Source organism: Cyanistes caeruleus, chromosome 6 (genome assembly GCF_971803275.1).
Source record: "Cyanistes caeruleus chromosome 6, bCyaCae1.hap1.1, whole genome shotgun sequence".
Classification (NCBI taxonomy): domain Eukaryota; kingdom Metazoa; phylum Chordata; class Aves; order Passeriformes; family Paridae; genus Cyanistes; species Cyanistes caeruleus.
In genome coordinates, this window is record NC_141706.1 from 47,701,236 (window position 1) to 47,727,538 (window position 26,303).

Genomic DNA, 26,303 nt, shown 5'->3' on the forward strand with positions numbered 1-26,303 from the left:
AGACAAACCAAGTGAATCCACAGATTCCCTTGAGTAGTGATTGTTAATGTCAAAGCAAATCTCCTTGTTTATTTATCTTATTATTTCAGTTAAAACTAAGCCTTCTTTCTGCCTTGCGAGAAACCTTCACTTTGCAATAGGATATAGCTGAATTTTACTGGGCTTTCAGAGCATGTTTGGGGCAGTGTGGTCTGGTGGGACGAGGAGCAGAGGAGACTGAAGGTCAGACTTCCCTGTGTCTGTCTTCATGTCTGCTGCTGACACTCTGTCTTGTTTCTAGCATGCTCTTCTCCCTGTCCCACACTTCAACTCCCTTGTTTTAAAAATAAATTTACAAACACGACAATTTGCTATGAGTAAGACTTCCTTGGTGAAGAATTCAGGAGTTTGTGCTCATTATTTCCAAGTACAGAGTATTAGTATTATTTCATTCCCACTGGCAAATAACCTTGGGACTTTATGCTTAATGCCACAACGTCTTCAAAAACCTATTTCCCTAGTCAAAGCACAACTATGCAGCCTGCAAGCAGATGGTTCTTACATGAGGCAGAGTAGATCTTGCTTGTGTAATTTAGGATAATTCTTGCCAACTTAAATCACACTGGAACAGGGACTTGGAGCCTCCACAGGCTGCCCTTCCCTGTTCATACTGAAGCTAGTCACAATGCAAAATCTACTATGAAGACCCCTAGTTCCTTAACTTCTCAAACACAAACAAGGAGCGAAGTGTAGGTTCTAGCAGTTGGCACTTGCCTTGGGACAGGTTAAAAAAGTTCTGCTAAACCAAACGGACTGGTAAATTCCCCTAGCTCCTGTGAAACAAGAGATGCAGTGAAGCAGGAAGGATGCTAAATCTTGCCAACCTTTTGTCTTCAACCTGGACACAAGTCACACAATTCTTTCTACACAATTTCTTGAGACATTTCTCCCTGCAGTAGGAGAGGTTCAATTCCTATATCTTGGATGACAGAAGTGAGCTACAGGCGAACAGCCAAGCACAGGCATTGTAACGTTCTCCCAAAAGTCACAAACTCAGGTGCTGTAATGAAACCTGCAGACTGGGAAACTTGGAAGGAAGACACGGAGTCTTGGACTCGTCTTCATCTGTATCCTCCAGCCACAGGAAATACTGGCCTTGTTGTGATATTCTGCAACACTTGAGGATAGTGAAGCTTGGAAGAGGAGCTGGTGTGGTGGTGGGTGGATGAAGGGAGTCACGGTTGGGTGTGTGCTGAAGGGGCAAACTGTGTACTCTGTGTGTATATCTCTGAGACTAAGGTTCTTGTTTGAGGGAAGCACTCTGATGAGCATTTGAAGAGTAAGTATTGCACTGTTTTAACTTTGCTTCAGGTCTGGATAACTTGTGTGAGGGTTGAAGTTAATGACTAATTCCAGGGTGGGAAGAGTAGGCAGCCCCCTGTTTCTTTACAGTCTAGATGGCATGGTTCCCCATAGAGTCCTGGTCATATTGTCCTCTTTCTCACTTTGTGTGTCTCAGGTGCCCCACACCTTTTTTTGAAAAACTAACACTAGATCATTCATGCAATGTGTCATTTTTACTAACCAACTAATGTACTAACACCCTAACGACTCATCTTTGCTTTTAGTTATTTTAATTAACAATCGTTCTGTTCACGATTTTTTAATTTCCTTTCTTCCCCCTTTTCCGCAAAGCACTCAGGCATTGGACACGCTATGGTAAACAAACTACATTGTCTGGTAGATATCATTCTTATTGTCTCTTTTTTTGGGTTTGCCGTGTGTTACCTGCCTTTTCCTCCCCTTACCCGCTCTTTATCCCCCCTCCTTTATAGTTACTGCTTCCTTTAATTTTATTCCAATTTCATTGAAAACACGTTGTTTTCCCCCTTTCTTTCTTTCTTTTTTTTTTTTTTTTCTTTTTTTCTTTCTTCTTTTTGAATAGAAAAATGAGCATCAAAAGCAACTAACACAGCTCTTCTGGAAATGGGGTTTGGACATTGCTTTCATTGTTTTCTTCACCTCTGTCTTTAGTTCTTCTTTTCCTTTCTGGTGATAAATTGTTGGGGTTTTTTGTCCCTTGTTTTTGAGTTTAGATTTCTTGCTTTTGCTTTTGTTTTCATTTGGCTTTTTTTCTTGGCTTTTAGTTTGTTGGGTTTTTTTTTTTTTTTGACTCTGAAGGTTTCTAGATCAGAACCATGGCAGGGCCTCTAGTCCGTGGTTGGGAAGGCTCTCTTTTTCTCTCACCCTTTTGTTGTGACAATGGCTATTACAGGCAAACTGGCCAGAGTTGTCCTCTTTCTCCTGATTTTCCCCCACTTCCCTCCCTCTGCTTTCTCTCCTCCTTCTCCCTCTTGCTCTCTCTCTCACTTTCTCTCTCTCTGACCTCTACCTGCGTGGCCAACAGGAGCTCAGCCGGTTGTTTGTTTCAGTACACACTCTGCATGGCATGTCCACGTCTGGTGACTCGCCCGTCTTCTCCTGGCCTCGATCTATTTTCCTCCATCTTCCCTTGCAACCACTAACAACATCTAAGCAAAATACATAAAATTCACTTTCTCCTCTCCCACCCTTTCCTTCTGTCACCCTTCACCCTCCATGTGTTTGTGGTTAGAGGTTTTGGGGACATTTATGTTTCATTTTGAGTTTTTTTGTTATTATGGAATTTGTTTGGTATTTTTATTTTTGATTGCATGCGAGTGCGAAATGGTTTTCTCTCCCTTTTTATTCTCCTCTCTCTATTTTGCTTTTTTCCTGTCATCTTTCTGGACCTCAGATATATTGGCATGACATGTCAAAGTGCAGTGTGTGCACGCTTTTTATCTCTTTCTCATATCCTCTCCTATCACATTTCTTGGTGTGCAGTCGATTTATTTTGATTTATTTTATTTTGATTAATTTTCTGCTTATATTTTGGTTATAGGTTAGTTTGTAAATTTGTTTCTTTTTTTCCTTTTTTTCCTTTTTTTCTTTTTTTTTTCCTATTTTTGTTTGTTTGTGGTGGGTGGTGGGTGTGTGTCTCTCCAGGTACATGGCATGCACATCCATAATGTATTGAAAGTGAGTTCCCTCTCCCCCTATCCCTGAATGCATGATCGTCAGTGTGCTGTGAGCAAAAGAAACTTAAAAAATAAAAAATACCAACCTCGTCTTCATTAGTGTTTTTTTTTTTTTTTTTACTAACAACCATAACTAACTGTAATCATTAAAATAAATTCTAATTAATCATAAAATCACCTAATATGAGAAATGTCTTTCGAGGACAGTTATATTTTCTGGCCTGAATACATGGAAAGCATCTGGATGGATAGGCTCCTGGATAAGCCTGAGAGTGCTGAGGCACCAGAAAGGGGAAAAGCAGATGCTGAAGCATTTCACTGTGGAAAATTCAGACCAGAAAATAGAGCTCAGCTTAACTAAAAAAAAAAAAAAAAGCATACCAAATCTCAACAAAATCCTTAATAAAACTGGCATAAAATTATAGGGGAGGTAAGTTGTTCTGTTCGGGATTGTAAGGTCATTGCTGGGATTTTCTTTGTCCATTGTGTCCCTCAAACAGGTGACAATCTCTGTGGATGGCATCCTTACCACCACGGGCTACACACAGGAGGACTACACCATGCTGGGCTCAGATGACTTCTTCTACGTGGGAGGGAGCCCCAGTACTGCTGATTTACCTGGGTCTCCAGTAAGCAATAACTTCATGGGCTGCCTCAAAGAGGTAACTATTTCAAATTAATTCTTGTCTATCTGCTTTTGATTTTTTTAAAGTCATCGCTCTTTCCTGCCTTACACAATCAATTCCTAATTTTATCCTGATAACTGCAATGGCTCTGTAAAGATAAACTTGTCATTCAGCTGATCAGAAGGCTGGAAAACTCATGAACCTAAGGGCAGAATCATATTTCTAGTGCTTGGATTACATAAAAAATGCTCATGGTAGTAGGAAAGATCTCTTCTCTAAGCTGTTAGCCCTTCAGAAGAAAGCATTACTATCTTCTAGGCACTTAGGCAGTAGCCATTATAAAAAGACAAATGGCCTTTGATTGATAAGTAGCATTTTGAGATGAAAAAATCGTAATCAGAAGCTTATTTAGAATATTTTTTAAAGTCCTGGATTTAACCTGGGAGTACAGTTAGAATAGAATTTTCAAGGAAGATACAGAAATAAAATAAAACAGAAAAATTAAACTTGAAGGTAGCATAAAAAGTGCAAATTTTGCAAGTAGAATTCAGCATGAGGGTGCAAGGGAGGTATGGCAATCATGTGGCATGTGGACATAAAGTGTACTGTGTGATATGATATGATGATATGATATGATATGATATGATATGATATGATATGATATGATATGATATGATATGGAGATGCCTCTCCCTGAATTAAAGTGCAAACAAAACCATATGCTGAAGTCAATAGTATGGATTTTATTGATCAATAAAATGTGAGGTAGAGAGATAAAAAGAAGTAGAAAAGAGAGAGACAAATTAAGCAGACAACCCATGCATCCAGTGGTGTGCTGCTGGTCTTTCTTCACCCTGGGCTTCTCAGTGGTGGGGGGCCTGAGTGCACTCAAAACTTTTCACTATTTATGTATCTTTGCAAATAAAGATTGGTTACACACATCTTTTATTCTGTTGGTTAAATGATTCCCTCACTTCTAATGTTAATTAGTTCCATGCTCAGGCTTTCTGGTTTTTAGTTGGTGGGTTTCTTGAGTAGGTTGTGAGTCAGTGTCCCCCTGACAGAATTACCTTTTACCCAGTCCAGGCTGATTCAGCACAGTTGCTTTCCTTGTGGCCCATAATTTCTGCATTCGTTATGACCATTGTGACTTATACATTCTCCTCTGACAGCTTTGTTTACCTCCCCCTAGGCTTGAGATAACACTTGGACAGTAGAATCATCTCTATCTTATCTCAAGTTCCCAGCCATGGTGGCTTAATTTACAGTCCTAGTTCCCAGTATCCATGGAGGCATATTTGGGGAAGGGATTGGGAGGTGGGGAGGTCCCTCAGTGGTCATAGATGCCATTTGTCCCTTAACCTGGGGTGATCTTTGACCAGTGGTATGTGTAGAAATTGCTTCTTTACAAAGTTGGCCACCATGGGAAGTTTTGTCTGGATGCCTTACCCAGGATGTGCTGACCAGATCTCACCTCTGGCTGGAGTTAGCACTATCCTGTCACTCCATTCTGTGCTCATCTCATGGCAAAGTCATTCTGTGGCCTTAACAGTATTTGATACAGGCAGCTGTGGTCTTTAAGTCCTTACACTGGACTGTCTGTGCACTTGAGTGGCTGCATTGGTCAGGGAGAGCTAGCTGGTTCTGAAAACTGTGTTGTCTTACTCTGGCTGGCTGCACTTGTCACATAGTTAATCCATGGCATTGAGAAAATTCACACATGGGTAATAGAGATTGGACTGCCTGGTTAGCAGCAGGAACCAGAAAAGTGATCCTTGGAAAAAAAACCAAAAACAACAAAACAAAACAACTAAAACAGTTAAAAGATGAGTTCTGTCCAAATCCTAAACTTGGTACAGTTTAGTTTTGATGCTGGCTTGCAGTCATCTTTTGTCTTCTTTTTTCTCTCTTCTAATGCTATTTGTGATTATCACTGTGATTAACAGGCATACAGATATTGATGTCTGCACAAAATGTTATAAAAGCTTATATAGGAGTCGTGGAAACAGCAGTGCTGAGATAGATGTCGTTCTGTGGCTGTAATTGCCTTGACAGGTCATCATCCTACTGATGCTCAACTCGTGGTGTCAGGGTTTGTATGTTATATGCCAGCCTCTGATGTGAGGAAGAGTTGTGAGGGTCTGAAGCTATTCTCCTGCCTGATCTCTGGATTAAAGGCATGTATGTATGCTAGAGAAGAGCATGTGAGCATCTTATATAGGAAATGAAACTTAGCTGCTTGAATACGAGCTGCCATATAGAGATCAAATTCTTCTGGTTACGTCTATAGAGCCTTGGGCGTGACTTTCCTAGGCACTGAGCATCCCAGTTTGATTGAAATCAGGAGGAGATACAGCTTCTTTGTGTCTCTTTAAATCAGGATCTTAATTTTATTTATGGATGCTATGAACATAACACTTAGCAGAGGCCATTTTTATGTGTGCTCTAAGTCAAGCCAATGGAGCAAAGAAAGCAGTGACAAGAAAATCTTCAGCAGCTTTATTATTTATATAATCATTTGTATTCTGTTAGCTTACACAGTGTGCTAAGAGCCGCCAACAAAGTCATCCCAGGCTCATAATGTTCTGTGAGAAGAAAAACCCAAGCAACCACTTAAGAATGAGAGGAAGAAAACAGATAATCAGAATGTGCTTTGTAATCTTCACTTGACTAGGCAATGACAGGAGATGTGTATGAGCAGATGTCTTAACTTGATGGCTGCTTTAGAGCTATAGTCTGCTTAAAAGCCACCCACTTAGAATAGTGGTCCAGTAATGCTTTCAGCCAGCTTTGATCCTGGAGGAGGCAGAACTGGGTTACTGCAGTCCTTGTGTGCTTATAATGTCTGGTTCCAGAGCTGGCTATGGGGAACTTTACTTGGCTTTCTGTGTAGCTTGTCAGCATATTTCATAAATCAATCCCTATAGCTTATGTGTCAAACTTACTTTTTTCCCCTGTGGCCAAAAAGAAAGCTCAGTCTCTCGTTAGCCAGTACTGGAGGATCTTGGATATTTTACAAAGATATTCTAAGCTAAGAAAGTTAGATGAAGGAGTAGGGCAGACTAATAGCAATTATTGTTCCTTTCAGTTTATGCTTTCTAGTAGAGCAAAGCTCTTCTTTCATAGTCAAGTTCTAGCTGTGTAACTGCCGTTGCCAGAGACACAGCACACCCCTGAGTGCATTGCACTGTTTGTAATGGTGGAGAGCATCCTGCCAGGCCCTGCACTGGTCTCTTGAAGGTGTTAAAGCTGAATGGTCTCTGCATTCATTCAAGACTGCCTCTAGGGATTTGTCACTTTTCTAGGAAGGTAAAGGGATTTATGCAGACTTTGAGGTGAAACTTTAAGCCTTTCCCCTGTAAGCTCTTGTATTTCATCTAGACTGCATCTGTCTGAGAGTATGCCAACAAATTTGCTCATGTTGGGACTAAGAGGGCTCCTTGAGTGGCACATTGCCTTCCCATTTCCACTGAGAATTCGTGCAGGTGCTGAAGTGACAGGGCAGAGAGCCTAGTGACCATCTCTGCCCCTTTGCAGCAGGAAGGGATTGGGAGGTTCCTGGCAAGGAACTAAGAGTCTCAGGGATCCTCTGCTGCAGAATCTATATAATATTTCCTAAAATTAAAAAAATCTAAACTTCTAATTATCTAGATAATGTTTCCTTTAGGTCAGACAATTTCTGACCTAACGGTACCCCCTTTCACTACAGGATAGATCCTCATGTCTCTTCTTTCCATTGGGGCTACAGGTTTTGACTGAAAATGTTCTACTAAGTTGCTAGCAGTAATATACCTAAATCATAAATACAAGTATTTAATGTGTAATTCAGGTTGGGATTTTTCCTCTGTTTTTATCAGAATTGAAGATTTCCCATTGTGTGGTACACCATGTCTGTTTTGCATTTCTCCATAGCCATCCTGGCAGTGTTGCAGTATAGCTGACACTGAAATGAGGCAACAAGACTGGAGAATAGTCATACAGGATATGCAAACAGGGTAGTGCACAGGCATGGAATATGGACATTGCATTGTAGTTGCATAGAATCTAAGGCTTTTTGGACCTTCATTCTTAAGATGAAATCATTCTAGAAGAAATCTGGGGGAAAGCTGATGTATTTCTTATCATGGATGAAACCAGATATAGAGATAGGATAGGAGAAGATACAGGAACACATCTTGAGACAATTGAGCAGAAATAATTATAATGGGTGTCAGGGAAGGTGTGACAGTGCTTTAACGGTGATTGTTAAAAAGGGAGAAGCACTGACTAAAGGTGAAAGGGAAAAGGATCCATTAATGGGTTGAATGGCACTTGTGTGGCCAAAAAGAGTTAGGACAAGAAAGGTAACAAGAAACAGCTGTGTTTTGCATGTAATCAAGGGCTTCAGGGAGGAGTTTTTAGTAATCAGGGATGGAGATGGAAAGTGGCAGGGTAGGAATTTAGCTGTGTGGGCAAAGAGGGGAAAATAGTATTTCAATATCCAGTTGCTAGGGAAGGGAGAGGATCAGAATATTTCCTGGGGTTAGGGAGCAAACCATTCAGATTTGATTTACTTGGAGCAGGACTTAAATGGTAGATGCTTTAGAAGAGCCTAAGGTGGTCCCTATAGAATGGATATTCATGAGAGAATCTATGAAATCTTCACATTTTTCTATCAATGCTTTATTAAAATCTCAATTCTGAAAAATGTTGATTGGTACTAACAGCTGATGGAAGCAGTGAGGCTTGCATATGGGTGGAATATGGCAGAAATTATTACAGGGGTCAGGCACCATCTGGCTGTGATGGGAGAAAGCTGTGAAAGCTTAGATCATTTTTGTCTGCAATTTAACTTCTAGGAGCCAGATTTCAAAATGGTTCATGAGTGTGCCCAGTTGCTGTATGTAAATCTCAGATGCTATCTGCAAGCCAGGTCTTTTTCAGGACTATTGGATGTGCAGTGATGATGTGGCTTCTGTTTGAGGATGAATTTTTCTGACTGCAGTGTCACACTTGGGAGGAGCAAAAAGGTGGAGATGGAAGGCAGCCTAAAACTGGAGGCAGAGAAAAATAGGAAGAAAGGCAGACAGAGAAAGTTGTCACTGCAAAAGCCCCTCCTTAAGCCCAAAAGATTTTGGGTGCCCAAGATCCCCTTCCAGAGCAGTGACAGGAAGTCCCAGGAATGCATAAGAGGAGAATCAAGAATCAAAACTGTGGGGATTGCACTGAGGTACAGTGGAGGAAGTTATAACATGAATTGTAATTCACTAATTTCTCACGTATACTAATCCAATACTGCTGCTCCAGTTATTGTGTCTGGGCCTATCTGCTTCCTATCTGTATTTAATGAATTTAACATCTGAAAAAGAAAGGGAGAGGCTAATGGCACTATGTAGAAGCAGTCAAAGCACAGACAAAGGTTGAATATGATTCTACTCCTCAAAATATTACTTGTTCCTATCTTGGTCTCTCATTAATACTCTGCCAGAGCATCAGGATGATTATAATGACCCTGATTCCTAAGATTCCATATCTAGATGTCTGTAAAGTTTTTGGTTGCCTCTCGCTCTCAAACTTCCAATTGCATTGCTGCTGCTGTGGTGGATTAGTCTCCTGTTGCAGCTGTACACTGTGTGTCTTGAGAGTCAAGAATGTCAGTCATTTTCTCTGTGCATCTGCACAGCATCCAACATAAAGCCTTCATCAGGTTTTTGAGTACCACTGTTGTAGCAACACAGAACAGTGGAGACACAGGCCAGCATTTTTAGTAGCTGCTGATGACATTCTTAAGCTAACAAGAAAAAAAAACGTATTTATTTCTGGAAGGATTTAATTTTGAGGTGGGAACAGAGGCATTTGGAAATTGAGAGCAGTACGATAGGAGGCAAGATGTTGAGAGAATTCTGAGTAGACCAATAGATGGGGAGGGAAATATGATAGTGTTTTCTCATTGGGTAAGGCTTATAAGCTTAGGTGATGGGCTGGTTTGCATTTGATATTTCTGTATTAGCTGCAGCTTTGCTTTAGCTAAGGGGTTATTCAAAGCCTCTGTTCCTTATGTAGCTTAGCCCTTGCCTACTCTACCAAAGTGTGGTTTCTGATAGCATTATTGCTTTGCTTCCTGTGTGACACAGAAAAGAACTTGGTTACCTTGGCTTACATGCATCCATAACTAGAGCTGTGCTGGCATAATGATATTAAATGACTGTTTGTTGCAAAATAACATAAGGTAACCTCAGTTATTGATCAGTCTCGTTCATCAAATGTTTCTGGATGCATAGAAAAGTTGAAGAGTAATGTACTCATGACTGTAGAAAGTTTATTCATTATCTCATAGATCCATGAAAAGTATTCCAGGTAAGCAGGACAACAATTTTAAATTGTCTCATGAAATTAATCTTTAGTGGATGGAGTATGAAAATGAAGTGCTAGAATTATTTTTCAATTAGTAAAACATGGGAAGTCCAAAGACAGGAACTGAGTTTTGAGTTTTTAGCTTTGGGACAGAAGATGGAGGAGATGTTATTTTATCAACTGTGTACTGAAAAAAACTCTAGGTTCCTAAAATACTTTCTTTGATGCAATTCATATAGCAAAGTCTGTAGAATCCTACAGCCATAATGAATCCAGAAGTAAAAAGCTGGGGTTTTGTTTGTTTGTTTTTGGTTTTTGTTTGTTTGTTTTTCATAGCTCTATTCACAAATTAAAAGTATGGGTTCTTGTTAAGGTTACATTTATTACAATATAGTACTTTGTTCTCTGGAATTCTTATCAGTCAGCAAACAGCATCTTGTAGGCATTCTAGGTCAGCCTGAACACATATTTTCTTGAGGAGTACTTTAAAGGACAATTTACATATCAACAATTCAGTGGCATTGAACTCTTAAACCTACTGCACTATTAGAAATTTGACAAAGGTAATTAATAGCCAAAGTCTGAATAACAGAGTATGTATGTAGATTGAGCATACCTTCTAAAGCAGGCATTGATGAGCAAACATAGAAACTGGATCTTTCTGTGCATGAGGTGTAAGAGGTTTCTTCTTGCAGGGAAGTTTGAACTATGTACTGCCACCATGCTTACAAGCTAAAGATAATCGATGGAGCTTAACCAAAGTGGGGTCTAACCCAGTTCAACTCTCGACAGGTGCCTAGGGAGGAAACCAGCAGCAGAGGTCGGTGTCACTGCTGGGCAGTGTTTCCAGTGGGCTGGTGTGTCACAGCAGTAAGGGAGCACTCCACTGAATCCCACCTCAGCTGCCTGCATCTGACTCTCAGTCCTGCTGTTGTGGCTATCTGTGCTTGCTCTGCGGCAGGATCATCAGGATCAGGCTTTTCTTTCCTGCATAATGAGCCTAACTCCTGCTGAGCTTCTGTGGCTGCAAGGGATGTGCCATGTGCCGTGGTTCAGAAAAGGAGAGTGTTTACAGGTGTAGAACTATACATGTATCAACAAATTCAGGAAATGTAATGGGGGTTGGAGCAGTATAGCCTGTGTTTGGTGCATATAATTAAGTTAGTTGGTAACTATTCAATATTAGAGCAAAAATCCTTACAAAAATATGTGGTCTAATCTCTACCCATTTAAGACTGAGCAAACTAAGACAGGATATATTGATAGACAAATATAGCTGAGTCCAAAGACATCAGCAGAGGAGTGGTGATACTCTGGTGATTACTCTGACAAGGATTTTCTGTCTTTCTCATATGCTGTTAGCCAAATGTGGGCCCATCCTAATGGGTGCTGTGATCTTAACTTCAGCAGTCCAAAGTCTGACATGCTCATCTTGGACTGAAATTAAATGAGCTGCTTTTGCCTTACTAGGCTTTGTAGTTCACTGAGATCAGTAAACTCTTGGTTTGGATGAATACTGAAAAGAAATAGGAAATACGTTTTTATTGGTTGCTCGTTATGTTGCTCTAAAGAGATTGCTAAGGATCCATCCTTATCCGGTGAGACAGAAATACAAATGAGAGTACTTTTGGAGAGTCAGGACTGCCATATGCTAATATAAATAAAATTACATGAGAGAAGTTGCAAGACTATTCTGTTTTATACACGGGTATAAAACAGGCACTTCCAGCTACTTGACAAGTGTCACCTCTTTGGGAGCAGCAGACTGACCCTGAAAGTTGGAGTACTGCTATGAAATGTGCATATGTGTTATGGGCAGTGAGCTGCTGTTACCCACCACAAAAATCCAGGCTGCTCAGCTGTGCCAGCAAGGGAGGCAGGAAAGGATGATGAAGTTTGAATGTTGAGTGAGTGGGCTGGAAAACTCCTCCCAGGTCTGCCACTCCTCTGTGGCAGTGAGCCAGCTGTCAGGAGCTGTGAGGAGCACCAGAGTGGGCAGGCAGCTAATGGGCAGCATTTGTTATTTGAACTGCATGGAGAAGGCAGCGGGCTTGATATCATGCAAGCAGGTTTTGTACAGTCTCTGATATGCTCTCTGTTCTACTTGTCATTGCTGCTCTCTGGCTTTGGTCTACTGTTAATGTCATCTGTTGCCCTGAATATTTGTGCTTTTGTCCCTCCTTTTTTTAAACTGCACAGGCAGAATTCATGTAGTTGGAATTAACAGTGCATGTATCTAGATTCCTAAGAAAATCAATGAGATTAATATAGATATGTGGAAGGATGCAATTCTAGCTCTGAATTGCTACTTACAGTGTTTAATGCTCTTTGAGCTATGGTTCCATAAGAGGAAGTGTTAGAAATGGTAACATCAGGGCTCAAAGGTGAATTAGGGTCAGCCCCTGACCCCTGCTTCCTGTAGCTATTTAGACATAGATGTAGTAAATGGAGTTATTTGAATAGGTCTTAGGGGAATATCAGGAGGATTGTTACATTGCATATGGTGGCTACTGGTGACTTTACATTGCCAGAAGGGGGAAACTCAAATGCTCATATTTTCTAAGCACAAATCTTAGCAGGTCAGCACTTAATTCATCAGGGTGAGCATCAGTTATCTGTGAGCTGCATGGGGCTGATGACACACAACTGAACAGTAACAACTGCATCCAGGAAAGCAGCAATGCATAATGTGCTAGTCACTAACCTCCCCTGTCCGAAATGGGAGAGGCTGAGAGGCGGTGTCTCATTTCTAGCACCCTGACAGGTAATTGTGACTGATGCCTGCAAAGCATTCTTACTGTATCAGCATTAGCAGGCAGAGGGAACACAGAGGTTTGGGAACAGTGGCAGAGATGAAAAATGGCATTTGGAAATGGGGCTTGAGAATGGCATAATCATTCCTGTTAAATCTGTGCCTTTCTTTCTGATTATTAGCCATTTTAAGTGAAATGGGTTTTGCATCTAGAACAACTCTGAACAGATGATTAATGGTTTTATCTGTAATAACTTTACATTTTATAGAACCCTGCTAGGAGTTCGCATCTGGTGTGCCAAGCTATTTAAAGCTGTGTTAATTCTGTTAATTGCTCTACGTTTATTTGGATTGCTGGCACCTGCGGGCTTTAGGATAATGGGGGTGGGGGTGGGGGTGTACATTCTCTCTCTCTTTCTAGCTGAGAAAAATCGAGAGGACTATTTCCTCAGCTAGGAACAGCAACCTTGGCAGAACATCCTGGCTGGATTGGTTGTCCTTGAGATTTCCCTTTTTCACTACAGCTGAATGCAGTGGCATGCCAGCCAGAGGCAAGATGCTCCCCTGATTGGGGCAGGAGGTAGGCGGACAATCTGCTTTTGCATGCACTTACCAACATACGGCAGCAGCAGCAACAACAGGGAACGAAGCCAGTAACTTTTCAGAAGGCTGGTCAAGTCCATACTATTCTGATCCTGCTTCTCAGCTGCCTTCCAGTGTTCCTTTTCCAGTTTTTTTTGGTTTTGTTTTTGAAGTGTTCCTGCTGGTTTCAAACCCTGAACAGGTGTGAAATATGCTGATGCTTTCCAAACTTCCATCAGAGAAAAGATCTGCCTGTGGAATTCAAGACGTTTGAGGTGACTAAAACATTGCTGTGAAATGCTAGGAGGGCAAAATAGTTGTTTTCATGTTTGCAGCTGGGTTGGCCAAACCACTGGAACAATCTGGAACAGGCTCTGATGACAAAATTTTTCCCAGTCTCTGGCAGCATTACTGCATGGGCAGCAAAATGGGGAATCAAAGTGTTTCCCTCGTATTGTTAACTGCTGACTTAAAAGTTCAGCAGAGCCCGAGAGGTTTGGTGCTTGGAGGTTTTAGCTAATATGAGCTCAATATAGCTATTACCTAGTGGGTAGAGGAGGTTCTTATTCTGGTTATGTAGGGACCAGTTCTCTCACACCTCTGACATGGGTTTTACACCTGTGTTTCAACTTGAGTGATGCTAGGACAACTTCCCAACAAATAGACAATTAACTAAGATCAGTTCACACTCTATTACTTGTTTTGTGGCTGTCTTCAAAACAACAGTTTTTCTTGAGAAGACCATTGAGATGCTGAAGTGAAATCTGTTCTCCTAGTGCTGCTATGACCATGTGTGTAGTTCTGCAGATGCCCTATATAACCCCCTATGGTCATTGACTAAAATGGAATGTTGGTTGTTCTCTCAAAGGAGTGGGACTGCCATATCACCCTTCTCAAAGATGTAAAGAACTGTAAAGAAAACCACATATAGCAATGGAAAAAGCTTTCTCAAGAGTTTGAAAAACCAGGATCCTTGTGATGACTTTCCTCTTCTAAAGGACAAGGCTGTTGTGTTTGTTATCTCTCTCAAGTAGAAGCTGCTACTGGGGATGCCCACTTTATTTATTCTGTCCAGATAGTGGTTAAACAGTCAATCATAATATTAAAATTGGCTACAAAGCAAAGCTCTAAAAAAGTGTATGGTGTTTTCATATTTAAGAATGGGTTCTTCCTCTGCAGCTTCAGTGTTTAGCTAACAAAGCAAGCTGTTAACTGAGCACTTTCCTCCATTTCCCTGGATAACATTCCAGGGCTGATTTGTCCTAAAGTAGCCTCATCTAAGATGAGAACACTGAATGCCTCCATTCTCCTTTGGTTTGGTGTGCTTGCTTGTCCCTCCTTGTCTGAGCCCCGCTCCTGTTATTCATAACTGACACTAGTACACCACATTGATATGCAGTGCTGTCACTTCCTCTCTCTTCTCAGTTTTTTTTTCTTACTGTGTATTTTTCATATGTTCTCTAATTAGCATATGCTAAGCTCTTCTGGCTTCAGGCTAGTTTTCATGTTTACAACTTCTGTGACACATTTTGTTAGAACTTCACAAATCATATATCATAGGAGAAATTAATTATGCATGTAACTTAGGTTAATAACTTTCATCTTATTGTGAGCTTCACTTAAAGTTATGCATTAATAATGCAAAGGACAGCTTTGACATCAAGTGCATTTTCTAAAGCACTTCTGTCCCTTCGTATGAGTTTTGTGTCTATGTGAAAACCACATATGGTTTTTAAAAATTTGATTACAGCTGTTTTCATGTTTCTCCTGGAGGCTGGATTTGCCTGTGCATCCAGCAGAGGAAGGCAATTTAATGTTGGTCTCCTCTTTGGTTTTGCAACGGTAGTTTAAGGGAAAAACTTGGTATGTATGGGGACACTTTTTGGTAAGAGTCATTCAGTGGTTTGAACTGGAAGAGAACTTTAAAGGTCATCTAATCTAACCCACCTGCAACGAGCAGAGACATCTTTTACTAGATCAGACTGTTCAGAGCTCCATGCAGCCTGACTTTGAATGTTTACAGGGATCTTACCACCTCCCTTGAAGGCCTGTGCCAGTGCCTCACCGCCCTCATCATCAAATATTTCTCTTATATCCAATCTGAATTTATCCTCTTCTAGTTTAAAACCATAAGCCCTTGTTCTATTGCAACAGGAACTGCAAAAAAGTTTGTCTCTAAAAGTTCTCCTTAAGTACTGAAAGGCTACAGTGAAGTTTCTGCAGAGCATGTCTTCTTCAGGCTGAACAATTTGAACTCTTTCAGGCCATCCTCATAGGAGACGTGTTTTTGACCTCTGCTCGTCTTTGTGGCCCTCCTCTGCACCTGCTCCAGGGCTTTCAACTGACCATGTTAAACATTATGAGGTTCCCACAAGCCCACTTCTTGAACCTGTGCAGGTCCCTCTGGATGGCTTCCCGTTCTTCAAGGTGTGCCAGCTGCACCACTCAGCTTGGTGTCATCTCCAGACTTGCTGAAGGTGCACTATGTCATTGATGAAGGCACTGAACAGTCACAGTCCCACTCGTCACTGATCTCTATTTGGGCATTGAGCACAGCCCTTTGAAGGCAACCATACAACCAATTCCTCATCCACTGAACAGTCCATCCATCAAATCCATATTTCTCTAATTTAGAGAGAAGGATGTCGTGAAGTGCTGTGCCAAAGGCCTGGATCTGAAAACTGCCTCCTCAAATATTCCTCCTCTGGAGTGCAGCAGACAAGCTTTGATGGTGGTGCCAAGGACTTAATAGTATTGGCATTGTATTTGAGCTGTCACAGACAGGAGCTTTCTTGGTTTTATTGAGGCCTCAATGAGTTGTATGGTCAACATATAGTCAATATGGTCAGGAGAGTTTTGGCAAATGTAGTCTAGCTTTCAAAAGTCATTCAGTCATGTGTCCCACCAAAAGGCTCTTCAGGAACTGAAAAAGCAATGGCAGAGAAGGAAGGTCTTGGGCACAGAGGAAGAACTGTTTGGAAAGTAAAAACCAGAATAGGATAAACAGAATGCACTAAATAGTTCTCATGTGAGGGCTCTAGTGGAAAGATTTCTGGGATCCATGCTGAGGTCTGAAGATACATTAGTGGAATTATGAGTGGAAAGGGATGTGGATGAAGACAGCATACATTTTACTGAGAATATGACAATTTTCAGGTGAGGATTGTCTGCAGAACTGCAGAGGATGACTTACTAATGCTGAATATCTGGACAAATAAATAGCAGATTAAATTAAATGTGTGTAAACAAAAATTGAGGTGTTTATATTGGGCAGGAGAGGAAAAAAATCCCTATTATGCATATGCAATGATGGACTTTGAGTTGTTTCTGATGTATTATTAAATAATTATTTAAAAATATTTGCTCAGTGGTCAGTATTGGGCAAGTAAGCACATTTAATATGCATTTCTAGGAAGGGAGTAAGAACGAAACAGAAAATGTAATGATGCCATTAAATACAATCACGCTCGACACTGTCATCCTGTTGTTTTAATCTCAGAAAGGGGAGAAGGGCAACAAAGATCATCAAAGGTCATTAGAGAGACTTCTATAGAAGAACTGTCAGTACAGCCTGGGGCTCTTTGTAACTGAACTGATGGAAAAATGATATGAGAGTAGGAAATCATAGCGTATTTTCTGTTTCTTTTTGAATACAGGGACTAAGTGTAAGTTCAAAAGACAAAGGCAGGGAGAGCTTCAGAACAATCAAAAAGAAATATGATGGCAATTAAAGTCACGGAAGTCCTTGCCATGGGATGTTACTGTGCCTGGGAGAATCACAGAAGAAAAATTATTGATGGTATATGAAATACAAAGACATAAGTTTTTGCATGCAGACTCCCGCAAGCCCCAGATAAGTGGAGTCTGTGAAATGATTTTATGTGTGGGTATTGCCACATAGATGCTCTGTTAGACTTGCTTGAGTATTTGAGGAGGTGGGTTTCAGCTATAGATATATACTGATCCAATATAATATGGAGAATTTTATGTTTAAATATTTCCTGGTACAGCTACACCATTTCTAGGCTCCCTGCATTATTTCAGAGTTGATGTTCCATTTGCTTTGCCTTCTATTAACTACAGTGTGCCACAACCCATCAGGGGCCGTAGTACACATAATCCCTTCGTTGCAAGTATTGCATAGCAAGGTCACATTCCTGAAGGATTATACACAGCTGAGGGGGAAGCTGTGCTTGTCTCACAGCAGAGAATCAGTTTGGTGTGAAGTTTGGCATACAGGTTGGTGCAGCAATGTGTAGATGTGGAAGTGAGATGTGTTAGGAAGAGCTGGAGGAACAGACATGCAAAAGTTGAAAAAAGGTTGGAGTGCCCCATGTTGGCAGGAGGTGTAATGATGCCCCTTTGAATGAAAACAAGTGTTCATATGTGCAGGTAGACTACATTTGAGGAAGTTGCTTTAAATGGAAAGAAAACCAAGAAGGGCTAGATGAATCCCACATGTTTGCAGGGAAGTGCAAGACAGCTTGACTTCTTTCACCATTTGTAATTATTAAGGCCCCCAAAACAATTTATTGGAAAAATATATATTATTATATATATATTATAGGATATTAGAAGCAGTTTTACAGCTCTGCTTGTTGAGCTGCATTGTAAAAGGATTTGTCTTTCGTTAGAGATGATCTTCCTATGTATGGAATTGGGAATTCTGTAAAGGTTTGGAGGGAGATTTCCAATAGGAAAATTTCCCCAGATCGCTATGGGCTGTGGTAGCTGCAGACAGCTCTCAAGCCTTGGATTTAGGGATTTTTTCCATCCATGACTAATGGTCAGACAGTGATCATTTGTATTTTTTTTCCTTGTGGCTGTAACTGTGGAAGTAACTGTTAAGAAGGTTTATTACTGCCCAACTGGACCCATTTCTGAGCACTGAATTCATCTGGAGTTGTCTTTTACAGGAGACTTAAAACTCAAGGAGTGTTTTTTACTTCCTTGGAAAGGTGGACTGGTGCTGTGTAAAACAGGGATGATAAGTGTTTACCCTACTGGGACAAACTCCAGAGAATAACAGATATTAGAAATAGTAAACACCTGTCAGGTCACCTTGTCCATCTTCTCCTGCCAGGAGTGCCATTGTTCCCTTCAGTGTATTAACTTGGAAACATTTCTGCTAAGAGCTATTCTCCATGGGACTGTGACTGTCATTTTCTGTGTTCTGTTTACTGCTGCTGAAGATGTTTTAAGGACAAATAAGGCTTCTTTGCATTTTGGATACTGGAGACTTAACAGCAAACATAGATGAAAATAAAAAGCAACTAAATTGAAAATAGTTACTATTTGGAGAGTTATATGTATTAGCACTACTTAGTTATTTAAAGACTTTCTCAACTAAGAAATCATGTGAAAAACTGGTCAAAGTTATTCAACAGACAAGTGGCAGGATTGGGAAGATAAACCAGGAAACGTAACATCTGATCTGTTGCTTAGTTCAGCAGAATACAAATGCTTGTACATTTCTACTTGCTTGTACATTGCTACTCAAACTGAGTCCTCAGTTATATTTTCTCCTCCTAATTAAGCGATCTGTGGCGTGTAAGTGTTTCAAAATGTCAGAGAATTTTAAGGCCCAAAACCCTCTCCATACCCAGCTAGCTCAGCCTTCAGGTGATTATTCATCCCCACACATACGTGGATTCAGAGTGGTCATAAACTACAGACATAAAGCCCTACTTTGTCCTATGTCCCCCACATTAGATCTAATAATTTGGACCTCTTTTTAAGTCATTGTATTGGTTAACCCCTTCCTACTACAAAAGCAATTGGGCCTTTAATCTGTTTGGAATTTGCCTGACAATGGCCCCTAAATGTGTATTCTTTTGATGCAGTTTTCTACTGAAACAAAGATGTTTTAGAAATCTGGTGGTTTTCCTTTATCTGCTGTAATCAAGTATTTTCTTTATTAATCTTTTGAAAAACTGAACCAATAGAGCTCCTTGTGTTTTACACTGAGGCATTTATTCTAGTTTTCAAATCATGTTGAACCTGCTTTATATATTCCTTGCCATAATTTGGAGTCCTTTAACAACATATAGACATCAGACACCTAGGATTACAGTGCATATGGTATCTGTGCTGCATATTTCTTATTCTATTAATTTGTCCTGAGACTGTACTACCCTTTTGCCCACAGCATTTTACTGGAAGCTCACATTTTATCCTCTGATGTTTTCTGAATAGTTTCCAAAGGTGCAGCTCCCTTGCAGCTTCCCTGTCCTGGTTCCGTAGTTCATGGCCTGTCTTCCATGTTTGTAAGCATATATATTTGAGTATTCAAATGTTTTCAAATGTTTTAAAAGCTTCTTGGAATGAAAAGGCCTGGACTTCCATGATCTATAAATAACTCAGTATGACTGACATGTCATGGCAGTGGTCTGCCAAAACTTGGAGTTACCTTCAAATATCAGCTTTGGTGCTTTTTTATATTTATGTCTAGGTAATTGATAAAACATTTAATACTGTTGCATCAAACATAAATTCTTCTGGTGCATTTTAAATGCCCCTTATCATTAATGCTACCCCACTGACTTTGTGAGACTTGTCAGCTGAGGACTAATGATCCTTCTATCTGTCTGTTGATCAATTGATCATTAAATCCTATTTTGTTCCTGTATGCTGGTTTTTTGAGCAGAGCTGTCTTCTGGTGTTCAGCCAAATATCTTAAAAAAAGTTTCATCTGTGCTTTCACCATTGTAATCCAAATAATATCAGGTTATTAGACAGAACCTCCTTTTACACAAGAAGGTCTAATGACAGTAAGTATTGTATTCCTCTCCTTTAATGTTTTTATTAAGCACTTCAGATAGAAGCTGCTATGCTATTTCCTCCAGGTTGGATGTTTCCTCCAGGCTAAACCCTTCTACCGTTATACATCTTGTCCTGTTTGGCTTTTTAAAACATTCACACAACATTATCATTCTTTTATTCTTCTGTTATCTTTCTGTTATTCCAAGATTAAAAATAAATCCCAGATAAATCTCCTCATTCAGCTCTTTTAAGAAACTGGAGCAAGTGACCCAAGTCTGTGAAATTAAAAATAAAGCATATTTATTCCTGGTAGCTGATCTACATCCTCTTTTATTCTCATGGATTGCAAAATACTCTGTCATCTTCTTGTGATATAAACACTTAGGTTCTTCATGTATTTATATCTGACAGAGAAAAATATTGCATACTTAATTAATTATATAAGCTGAACCTTTTAAAAAAACAATTGCCATCTTGGTGTTATGATGGACTTTTGTATCAAGATATAACTTTTTTGTAACTACTAGTGCATCCTATAGTGCACTTTAAATCCTATAGATTTGATGACTTATTTTTTTTCATGGGATCACTAGGAAACATTACACATTGCTTCCAGCATGAATAGGTGTGATTTGGCTATATCATTGTGCTTTTATCTCCTAAACTAAAGCAGATCTCTTCTGTCAGATGGAGATCCCTGTAGCTTGTAGATTTGGGCCAGCTTGTAACCTACCTTTGGGTGAAATAGATGGAATTCATTGGATAGGTCACCCAGTATAGTACAGGATTAAGGGTTTTTTGTTTTCTTTGATGTTTTTTAGCATATTTTTTAAAGCCTAGGCAAGATAACAGGTCACAGTATTATGAAATGGTTTCACTAGTACTATATATGTAATCAGTGTCTTTTGTCTGTACTTTCTTGATAGTTTCCTACTTTGACACTGAAGAATCACAATTAGACTTCTTCAGAGCTGCTTTACAAAGGCATTTCATGTTCAATTGGTTATGCTCCAAGGCATGCATGCTCTTTTCATAGTCACTATTTGGAAGGCTTAGATACGGTTCCCATTGTATGAGAGTTGCTTACAGTCTTTGATCCTAAATCTATAATCTAGCAATGGCCTGAACTGAAATAATGTGTCTGAGCATATATTATTGTATGCATGTCAATGTGATAAGTAATCTGAGTTTTAGCTATCTTATTGTTCTTTTCCAAAAAACCACCTTTGGTGTCACGGCTATTTTGTGGTACCTGGAAGATGCTCTGTGGTTGTAGTCCAGTTGAGGTAGGACTGAAAGTTTCTGGGCAGTGTCACATTCCCCAGTGTGCTGCCTCAGTCTGTCTCTCTCTGGCACCTGGAAAGCTTTACTGATAACACTTCTTCCATAAAATTAGGAAAAAACTCAGAGAAAAATATACCTGTTTGTGTGTTTCCTCTTCTTGCCCAGAAATTTCTTTGATGCAAGAGATCCATAGAAATAAACCTGCAGTCCTAAGTTTTTGATAATTGATGGTACAGGATGATCCTTATGTTTCCCCATGTCAGTGGAAACTGTCGTAGTTTTCTACCTGCCACTTGCTACCTCCTCACTTCCCTGTCTACACCAGTGACTTCAACATGTGACAGTCAATAGCAATCGTAGTAATAGTAGTAAAATAATGTAATAGTAATGTTCCTTTAGTGGCATAGATTTTATGTTCGGTTTGGCAAAACGAATCTTGGTTTTAGAAGGCACTGACTATGCATCTTATACCTCTTACAGGAACATGCAAGCCAAGTTTGCAGGATGTGATTAACACAAGGGGATTTATTTTCTTGCTTCAAACTAATTTTAGGGTTTGGCTTTCAGGGTCTAATGCTTCTACATAATTAAGAAAGAAAATGGCAAGAGGCTGATGGTCTGTATTTGAGAGGCATGCTGGCCTGTGTAGGGCAAAACAAATCCGTAGCATAGTGCAGAAACAGCAGTTGAGAACTTTTCTCCTCTCTGGCTTCTGAACTTCTGTGGCTTTGTGAGGGCCTAATAGGATCTGGGACAGATGTCTGCAATAGGGCCTAATAAGATCTGCAGACAGAGGTCTGAAACCCATCTTTCCATTTAGAAGCTTTTTAGAAATAATTCTTACCCTTAGTAATACCTGTTGATAGATGTGCATGCAGATGATGGGTTTGCAGTGTGGGATGTCAGGCTTGTGGATGCCAGAGCAGTATGAGATTCTTGTGCTTTTTGAAGGACAAAGAAATTGTGTTGTAAAACCATATAGACCTTACTGACAGAGTGACTGAGGAGTCAGAGAAATAACTTGCCTTTTTTGTTTACTATTTATGTTGCTCCCAAAGCAAAATGGGGAAGTATGGGGTAGCTGAAAAATGCTGCCCTTTAAAAGTGTACTGCCACAGGGAAAGAAAGAAAAAAAAGTATAGTAAAGTATAGAAAACAGCAGCGCTTTCAGTGTGCCATAACCATCACCACTAATGGTCTCCTTTTGAGGGCCTTATATGTGAAGGACCTGAGCCAAGCAGAACAATGACTGCCTGGGAATGACAGGACACAGTGATGCTGGGAAGCATCATGGGCTGAACATATATTGTCTAACAATGTAGTTTTCAGCATTTTTCTCTCAATATTCTGCACGTGGGGCTTTTTTTTTAATGTGGTTGTTGTGTTGTTTTTTGTTGGTTTTTTTTTCTTAATTGCCTATTTTAAATAGTACAATAATCAGAGCTTACACTGAGTTATTTGGAATTGGAAAAGGATGGTAGGCAATAATGTGCCAAGTCCAGTATAGCTTACATTAGAAATACTTCACTTAAAAGCCCCTGTTGTCATTTTCTTTGCCTCCTCCCTTGTCGGTGCTTCTTTCAGGTTTGACCATGCCCGTGTCAAAGAAAAAGAAATGTATGGAGGAGTATGGTTAGGTTCTGCAAAGTCCCATTCAGCACACAGTCCAGTGTCACGTACAGCAAAGTTAGGTGCATCTTCTGAACTGATATCTTACTTCTGGATATACTGGAGGGTGTGGAAAGGCTGACTTTTCAGTCAAAAGGATTCTGGTGTAATCTCACCTCCAGCAGTGTTTTCTCTGATGGCAACTCCATCCTTGCATGGTTTGTCATGGTTTAACCCCAGCCAGCAGCCAAACACCACACAGCCACCAGCAGGGTGGGGGAGTGAATCAGAAGGGCAAAACTGGGAACACTTGTGGGTTGAGATAAAGACAGTTTAATAGGAAAAGCAAAAGCCACACATGCATGCAAACCAAAACAAGGAATTGATTCACCGCTTCCCATGGCAGGCAGGTGTTCAGCCGTCTCCAGGAGAGCAGGGCCCCATCACACATAATGGTGACTTGGGAAGACAAACACCATCACTCCAAACATCCCTCCCCTCCTCCTGCTTCCCCTCACATTCTATACTGAGCACGATGTCACACGGTCTGGAATATCCCTTTAGGCACTTGGGGTCACCTGTCCTGGCTGTGTCTCCTCCCAGTTTCCTCACCAGTGTGACAATACAAAAAGCAGAAAAGTCCTTGACTTTGTGTAAGCTCTGCTCAGCAATAACAAAAATACCTTTGTATTATCAACCCTGTGTCCTGCATAAATCCAAAACACAGCCCCATACCAGCCACTGTGAAGAAAATTAACTTTCTTAGCCCCAACCAGAACAGTGTTTCAATAATAAGATATGCTCTTGCTTTGTGAGCTACTTTCGAGGAAGAGTATAGCAGTTATCAGAATGCCAAGCAGTTTGTTTGTCACACAGCTGCATGAGAACAGAACGTGGGATCTGCATGCAGATGATGTGCATTCTTCTAACACTGCTTTTACTGTCCTGAATAGACATGGGCTGGGCATCAGTTAGTGGGTGGCGAGCAATAGTGGGGTGCATTACTTGTCTGTCTTGGGTTTTATTCCTTTCTCCTTTGTTGTCTCTATTATTATTATTATTATTATTATTATTATTATTACTATTACTATTACTATTATTATTATACTGTTCTTATCTCAGCCTACAGGTTTTACCTTTTTATTTTATTTATTATTCTCCCCTCTGTTCCATTGGTGCTGTGTTGCTGGCTAGAGTTAAATCACAACAGCATAGCCTAAAAATCACAAGTGATGAAATGAGCACTCATGTACACACATACAGGAAAGTGCATGCAGGTACTGTTTACAAATGTGTGTAAAGCCATATAAATGCCTTTAGTAGCTACTAGTGCAGATCTATACACAAGTACATAATTACATATGTTTTCTTATGCATCTGTGCACAGAATTTGGATATGTAAATATATGTAAATACATCTAGGCAAACAAATATAGCCTATAGGGTGATTACATGTCCAAACATCCAACCAGTCCTGCACTGAGGAATATATGTGTGTCCTTGCTTCCAGGAATTTTTTTTCAAGTTTTGTGACCAGGTCAGCCATTTTCTCTTATTCCCTTTTTTTTCCCCCTTCAGCTGCCAGTAAAACACCACAGACAAGTTTTCTTGATATATTAGAAAATGGCTGACTGATTTCTATGTATTTTGCTATTTTTGACAGTGCTTTCTCAATGCAAGAATAAAATCACTGTAGGTTCTTTGAGTGCCACATAGACAGACCAATCATTTCTATATTCTGGTCAACGTGGTCTGGGTTATAACAACAGCAGATCTCTCTTCTCAGCCCACTCCTCCAAAGGAGTCAACCCCAGAAATGGAAGTTTAAAATGTTCTGAAACTGCTACTGCTACAGTGCTCCATAAAGGTTGGGAAAGGTTGTTGGGACTTAAAACTCTAAAGTGCATGGAAAATCCACTTAAATAGAAAGGTTCAGGCAAATTCTTGCCAAAGAGTGGCTAAGGCAGATTTTGTTTTCTTCCTGTTAGCGTTTGAGCAATGTAAGCTCTATTGCTCTGCTTACGAGCTGGTATAGAGCGGCGTCTGGATGAATAGATAAACTCGATCTTTTGGCATTGTGGTAGCTGGGGCTCAGTCCCAGACAGAAGACAGGTACTGAATTTTATTATTTTTTTTCAAATTTCTCCCCCCCGTTCCTTATGTTAGTGATGCAAGCTTAGAGATGACGGTCACAGATGAAAGAGTTTTAGATACACGAGAGAAAGATATAAAAGAGCTTATGGTTGTTTTTCTCACACCAGGTTGGGGGTTATGAGATGAGAGTATTTTTCTCTTGATGCCTTTTGCAGGTAGGGAATTAACTACATTCCCTACTCTCTACAACAAATATTCAGGTAAATAGTTAGCTCATCACACCCCTGTTTTCACACAATGTAAGGCCCAGTGCAGATAAATGTTTGGGGAATCCTGCCTGTGGAGGGTTTGAACTTTGTTCCATGCTATAGAATTTGAAGAGACATGGGCAGAGAGATCCTGGAGAGATGTCACTGTTGACAAGTTTTTGCACGGGGCAAAAGGACAGGCATAAAAAAAAGAAGTTTAGAATCCCCTAGTGTTTGGGCTACACATATGGAGACAGTCCTCGTCCTCCTCTCCAGTCCATCTGTGACAGATGGTGCCAGCCATGGGAGAGTGTCAGCCTGCAATGGGAGTTCTTCAGCAGACCCTAAGTGTCTTTGGTCCCTCACAGGAGGAGAGCCTAGCTGAAGGAATGCCTCCTTCTTTGGCTGACACTGCAGGCGGGGGGAGATGTCAGTGCCCCCGAGACCTTTGTGCTAAGGCTGAGGGAGGGACACATGCTGGGATGCAGCACCCTCAGCTTTAAGAGTCCAGCTACAAACAGTGACACCATCCTGCTGCAGTGGCACCACTTTAAGTTTGTAGGCTTAATCTGTACAACACTAAATCCACTTAATGTTTCCTCTGTGGCTGTAATCTCATTGTTACTTGAGCAGTGCTCACTTTTGAGCTTGTGCTTTCCCATATGTAATGGTAAATATTTTATTTTTTTTTAATTTTTTTTTTTTTGCTGGGCAAGTGACAAAAACAGAAGATATTATTCTAGTGAAGCAGGCTCAAGGCATATTGGCTAGGGAAGGTAGGAAAAAACACGTATCTATGAGTGAGCAATAACTATTTGGTCTTCTCACAGAAGACTTTACACATTAGTGTTCCCATTAAAACACATCACTGAAGTGAAAAGCTGAGTGAAATTAAGAGTTTCTGTTCCAAAGGAGTTTCTTCCAGCTGACATTTGTTTTTATCACAGCTGGTAAGACTAATTTTTTTAAAATATAA

General features: G+C 40.3%; 1 protein-coding gene across 3 annotated transcripts in view; it reads left to right on the forward strand.

Annotated features, from left to right (window-relative positions):
- Positions 1-26,303, forward strand: part of NRXN3 (neurexin 3) — a 972,437-nt gene that overhangs the window by 276,044 nt on the left and 670,090 nt on the right. For all 3 annotated transcript variants that reach the window (XM_086893498.1, XM_086893497.1, XM_086893499.1), the window contains one exon: positions 3,539-3,700. In XM_086893498.1, the coding sequence (XP_086749624.1) occupies positions 3,539-3,700 (162 nt within the window). The remainder of the gene's footprint in view (positions 1-3,538; positions 3,701-26,303) is intronic.